At 42.9% G+C, this 6,421-nt stretch overlaps 1 protein-coding gene across 1 annotated transcript in view; it reads right to left on the reverse strand.

Annotated features, from left to right (window-relative positions):
• Positions 1-1,381: 1,381 nt before the first annotated feature.
• Positions 1,382-6,421, reverse strand: part of rgs19 (regulator of G protein signaling 19) — a 42,940-nt gene continuing 37,900 nt past the window's right edge. Inside the window, exons 4-5 of the mRNA XM_072448694.1 lie at positions 5,837-6,071; positions 1,382-1,650 (exon numbers count right to left, since the gene is read on the reverse strand). Of these exons, the coding sequence (XP_072304795.1) occupies positions 1,462-1,650; positions 5,837-6,071 (424 nt within the window). The 3' untranslated portion in view covers positions 1,382-1,461. The remainder of the gene's footprint in view (positions 1,651-5,836; positions 6,072-6,421) is intronic.

Raw genomic sequence — 6,421 nt, forward strand, 5'->3', positions numbered from 1 at the left:
ATGGCACGGAGCGTGTCTTCCGCTTTCTCCCGGTGAAATGCAAGGACTGTCTCCCAAAATACAATATTAATAATAAGTTATGAGGATCCTTTTCGAGGCAGTGCGCTGATCGGCTCAAAGAAAAAGGTGCTGATGAAAAGGTTTGGAAACTGGACTTCAAACCCTCAAAATTCCGTGACTTAATTCTGTCTTAACCTAACTTAAAGGTGCGCCTGGTTTGTCTCCACGATCGCTTTGCCTGGAATGTTCGACAGTAAAACGACAAACAGACTTTCGACGTTACGTTTGCGATCTACAATACGACGACTTTGGTCCGAAACTCAAAGAGGAAAGATTCGCTCTACGTGAACTTTTATCTGGAGAAAGTCAAGCTCGCTGACGGCAAAAGAAAATAGTTTTAAGAGTGAACACATGTCATCCAAGTGGCATCTTCACTTCATCCGACAGAGAACCGGTATATATAGTATCCTCTGATGGGAGGAGCTAACTACACCAACATATTTGTATTTATCATTTATTCTATTCACTTGTATTCATATCCTAGTTATATTCTATTTCCACCCCATTTTTTTGCTGATGCCTTTTCATATCCAGGCTCTTCTTCTACTCACATATACTTATCTTTCATCCTTTTATCATGACTTCTTCAGTGTCCTCTGCTGTGCGCCCTCTGGAGCTGCTGGGGCACGGCATGTGAGCCCCCTAGTGGAGCTTTGGGCGTCCCCGTCTCATCTCACCTCTGGGACCTGTGTCCGTGTCCCGACTCTCTGCTCCTGGCGCTCCCCTGATGGTGCTCCCCCCGACCGGTTCATCCGTACTCAGCCTCATGCGTTTGACCGTGCGCGATGTTGTTCGAGGGATTAATTATCAGATAAACGGAAGTAACGACAAAGATTAGCGACAGAACCTACCTGGACTATTAAAAATACCTGTTTTTCAAGTTTTTGTGTGTTTTTATTATTATTGTCTTGAATAAATACCGCCATATGCCACATACGGTGGATCATTGCAGGCAAAGCAATGGCATCGTTATGGAAACTCTCAGGCAGACAATACCTGACCAGAAAGGTTTTGTACATATTACACATTTAATAAGCCATAATGTGGTTGTAGTTTGTACTTCAATGTCAATACTAAGACTCGTGGCCTTTTGCAATATTGTGAAAACTATATATTTTTAAAAGGTTCAATGACACTTCTGAGAATTTTAGAGTTATTGTGTTTTAAAGTGATTGTATTTCCTGATAACAAACACAAATTAAATATGAAAATGTTTAAAAAACTGAAAAGTGAATAAAACATCTTCAGTGAATAGGGTTTGTGTCAAAATGTGAAAAATAAGCGGTCATAAAACATCTAGGAGTGTTTCGGAGGCGGTCTAAACGCTGTGATGACCTTTGACAGGGCGTCGGCGCGGGTTAAGCTTAGATCAAGGACTAGGACCGGGACCGGAACTCGGGACTAGGACTCGGAGGAGGTCCGCGAGCCCCCGTGCACCAGGGACCTGTAGATGCTGGAGGAGAGGAAGCGTGGGTAGGAGTCCCTGTGCATCAGAGTGTAAATCTGCAGCTGCGCGTCCTCAAACGTGTGCGGCGTCGGGTCCTGGATCTTCTTGTTGATCACCTCTCGCACCCGGGCATCCAGACTCACCTGAGGACAACACGAGGGAAATGGGAATTCAGTCATTTAAGGTGGTTCCATGTGTGGGAGAAGTTTGTAGAAAGACCCCGTTATCGTTTAGGTCAACAGTTAAAAGGTGCACTGTGTATCGTGACTTCTCGAGAGCTAGTGCGCAGTAACGAGTAGCCAGAGGACAAGAGCAGCGCAGCACTGGACAGAAGAATACTATGTCGGTATAAGAAATGGTGTGAGAAGCGGTTAGAGAGTCAAAAAGAAAAGACTGTCTGTTTATTGTCAGCTTTTTCTGCATTTATTTCACTTCACATTCTGCACCTTTACACTGCACTTTTACTTATGTCTTTGGAAAACTTTCACTAATGTGTCTTGGCTTTGTTTTGCCAAGTGTGCCGGCTCAACATATAAGTTACATTCACTGGAAACATGTCGGGTTTATCACAAGATAAAGAATACTTCGCTTCAAAGTGAACCAGTGGAAACGAGCCTAAAGAGAAAAGGTCTAAATACAACGTTGACTTGTGTAAATGTGAACGTAAAACAAGTAGAGCTGGATAAAAGCTCTTAAAAGTTGACTGTGCATAAGAATGTATGTTTCAATATCCTTGAGCAGAAATTAAATGTAAAGAAAACAGCATTAGCTAACTTTCGGTCATTTACAATCACTTACTACTTCTATTACTATTTACGGTACTAAGTTACTAGAATTTGATGTTTCTTTTCATATTTGAGTAGACCAGCGCCATGTAGTAAATGACATGTATTATTTACAATAATGTTATTTTATGACAGAAACATTGTGGAATAAATCATATTTTACATTGAGAGCAATTCACAGTTTTGCCTGAAATTTACAAATGTTTCACACATTTGTCATATGTGTGAATTTGATATTAACTGCTTAAAATTTGATAGAAATTAGTATAAAATTATTGAATATATTTTTTTTTTAAAGAAACAGAAAATAAATCACGCATTTTGCTTTAAACCTTCTTTAACTTGGATGCCAGCACTTCATTTTACATTTTATTCTACACTTTTCTTATGTTCTCCCTGGTCCCATTTTGTATTTTCTTGTTAGGAAAAAAAGAAAAAAGAATATAATAATGTAAACACAAAAACAGTCCAAACAATAAAACATAATTGATCACATGTTGGTCCGTTAACGTCTTCGGGACACAAATGACACAGATTCCGCCGACCGTTGGAGGCAGTTCACCGCGACACGCCCCCGGACGGTGGGAGGCGGCCAGAGCATAACAAGAGCAGCATTAGGAGCATGTGGTGGATGTGTAAACTCCACACAGGACGCCATTGTTGATCCCATGACCTTTGTGCTGTGAGGAAGCCTCACTCTCACTTCAATACATGTCATTGTCTCACTGCAGGAAAGCCGTGAACAGACCTGCGGCCAACGGACCAGCCAAGAATCCAGAGACGTTTTGTTCTGCTCAGATGTCAAGAGTTTTGTATTGAAACGCGCTGAATACATATATCGATCATAAATGTATAACCCTCACTTGTTGGTGGTAAATAGTGATGTCACGATTATCAGGTCAATCCTAAGAACCAAACAATACCATTTTTTCCCAACTGTAAGTCACACCTTTTTTCATAGTTTTGGCCAGAGTGCGACTTATACTCCAGAGCGACTTATATGCGATATTATTGGTTATTTTCACACTGGCAACCGCATTTCACGTTTCTCTACCTCTGGAGTTTGTGGAGTTGTTTAGAAGTGACACAGAGGAAGAAGAATTCAATAGATTTAGTGATTTGGGGTAAAACTGATGCTTTGGTAAACTTGTTAGCATGTTCTTTATGCTTAGTATCACATATAAGTCGCTCTGGAGTATAAGTCGCGCCCCCGTCCAACACTATGAAAAAAAGGTGCTACTCATAGTCCTGACAATACGGTAATAGTGAGTGTGTGTGACAGAAAATGTGCGAGCGAGAGACAGAGAGACGACCAGAGCGTGCAGCCAAAATCACACTTGTGCCATCAGCCCATGCCCAGCCCATGCCCATGCCCAGCCCATTCCCAAGCCCAGCCCATGACCATGCCCAGCCCGTGCCGCACGCCTATAAAAAGCCCCGAGGAGGAATTCACCGCTTCCTGTAACGGCGCCCCGCTGTCACACGCTCGCGCCGCACACACTGATAAGTGCAGGTGAAAATGTACCCGCTCTAATGTTATGGCATCTGACGAGGCCAAATACAGGCTGCGCTGATGAGAGGGGTAAAAATAAACCGGCAGCAGACACTCTCCTGGAATAAACCGGACAAAGATGACCGGCCGGTGTTCCCAGTGGAGAGGGATGTAATGATACGGACTCAGGACAAGTGCGGGTATCGTCGCTGATGCCGATACAGATTAACGTGTACATTTAAAGGCCGGGGCATCAGTTTTAGACACGTTAGGGACGTGCGCTCACTGGACTGACCAATCTGTTTGAAACCCCTCTTTAAAAGGACAAATGATGCTCTTGTACCTTTATGTTAATATCTCATGTTTAAGAAAAAAAAAAAATGCTTGAAAAAAGACTAAATTACTACATGTCACTCTGGCGTTTCCCATGCCAAGAACCGACTTTCGGCTCCATCTACTGGCCGCAGAGGGAACTACATAGGTGAGATAGACACATGCTAGCTTGCCTCGGACATGCTAATGCAGGCGTTTCTGTTCTCGTGTGATTCGTACAAGTTTTGGATGAATGTATTTGAAGCGGATGAAGCAAAGTCGGACCGTGAGGTGTTTTTCTATGACGGTGAAGTGGGTGCGAGTCTTTTGGATAGCCCGTCTAAAGTGGTTAGCAACTCATAGGTTAATGCGCAATTCAAGCCTTAATTTACGGTAGTATAAATTGTCAGTGTATTTATCTCTATGTTTGTTAAATCTGCAAAAAGGAAAACGGCACGTCAGTTACAGGGAAAAACACGTTGGCCTGATGCGATGTCACACACACGCCGCAGGTTGATGTTTTTGACCAAATGTGACCCAGATCTGACAGTGTGAACAGCCCCAATCAGATCTGCTAAAGAGACACAGGCCATTGTCATATGTGGCCATTCTGAAAGTGTGACAAAGCTCAAATATCAACCTTAGACTGAAGATAAAGATGACTATCGGCTTGTGTTGACAAATGGTGCTTCCTCGTTTCAGTCCGTCTCATAATGTGACAACAGCACAACTACTGTTCTCCTCTCCACATCGGACACTGTTGCGTTCGCACATGAAAACTGATCCGAGTCACATTTTAATTGCGACGTCGCCTGTGTGAATTGAGCGGCGCCGCCTGCAGTGTAAATGTAGCCGATGTGACACGATCACACCGAGAACTCAAACTGAAGAACTATGGGCCCCTTTGACTTTCAAAGACTCCATCTTGTTGTTTTCATTCAGCCGTTATCTTTATGTATTCATGCGCATCACAGAGTCAAAAGCGTTTCTTTTGACTCTTATGATGCGTGTGAATACCGTATCTTCCGGACTGTACGTTTTGGTCGAGGTGCGACTTATATGTGATATTATTGGTTATTTTCACACTGGCAACCGCATTTCACATATTGATTATTTTCACACTGACAACCACAAGAGGGCGCTCTAGGCTTTAAGCGACGCAGAAGAAGAATCTGCACTTCCTCTTCCTCTGGAGTTTGTGGAGTTGTTTAGTGACAGTGACACAGAGGAAGAAGAATTCAGTGGATTTAGTGATTTGGGGTAAAACTGATGCTTTGCTAAACTTGTTAGCATGTTAGCATGTTCTTTATGCTATAGTTATCTGAATAACTGTTCATATGTTACGTTAACATACCAGACACTTACCACAGTTCTGTCTGTGCCTCATGTAGCTGAAGGTGTTAGCGTTAGCATACGTCATGTAGCTGAAGGTGTTAGCATTAGCATACGTCATGTAGCTGAAGGTGTTAGCGTTAGCATACGTACACCTATTCACCATGTTCTCTCATCTCTTATTTTAAACTGCATTTCAATATCAAATGTCTTTTCTTGGTCTGGGATTTTATCAAATACATTTCCCCCAAAAATGCAGATATATGTTTTTTTGGCTGGTGCGACTTATACTCCAGAAAATACGGTGACATGCCATTTTAACACGCTCCGTTCTCCAAAAAGGCTTACTTACTTGAGCAAAAACGTCCGGCCCAAGACAAACACAGCCGATAGCAGATCCTGACGTACCTCTTTGGGGGACAGTATGGAGATGTAGTCCTCGTATATGGAGCGGGCCTTCTCCTCGATGGCCTTTTTGTTCATCTCCTGCTTGAGGTCCTCGCAGGCCAGCCAGAAGAGCATGTTCTCCTCGCTGTACTCCGTCCGCAGGAACTCTCGGAACACGTTTCGACCGGCCGGGTTCTTCATGAGCTTGTCGAAGGACTGGGACCACAGGCGCATCTCCTCCACGGACGGTTTGGTGCTGGAAAACAGACAAAAACAACACGCGAATCGCCGCTGTTTAAAAGTGGAACGGTCGCAACGTTCCCACAGTTTACCGTCTCTGTAATTACTGGGTCTATGCGACTGAAACAAAAACTGGCGCTAAGTTCAACGACTTCTCTGTCAGCACAAGTAACTAAAGTTATGTTGTTGTTTTTTTTACAATAGCTAAGGAAACCCAAAAAAGATGTGATGGGATTAATTTGGAGTTACCATATTTCCCGGATTATAAGACTATAGTTTTGGCCGGGGTGCGATTTATACTTATATTTATACTTGTGATATTATTTGTTATTTTCACACTTGCAACCGCATTTCATATTCCAGTGA

The sequence above is a fragment of the Eucyclogobius newberryi genome, unplaced genomic scaffold, assembly GCF_026437365.1.
Source record: "Eucyclogobius newberryi isolate DKJ021-1_F unplaced genomic scaffold, fEucNew1.0.hap1 SCAF_17, whole genome shotgun sequence".
NCBI classification, from domain to species: Eukaryota; Metazoa; Chordata; class Actinopteri; order Gobiiformes; family Gobiidae; genus Eucyclogobius; species Eucyclogobius newberryi.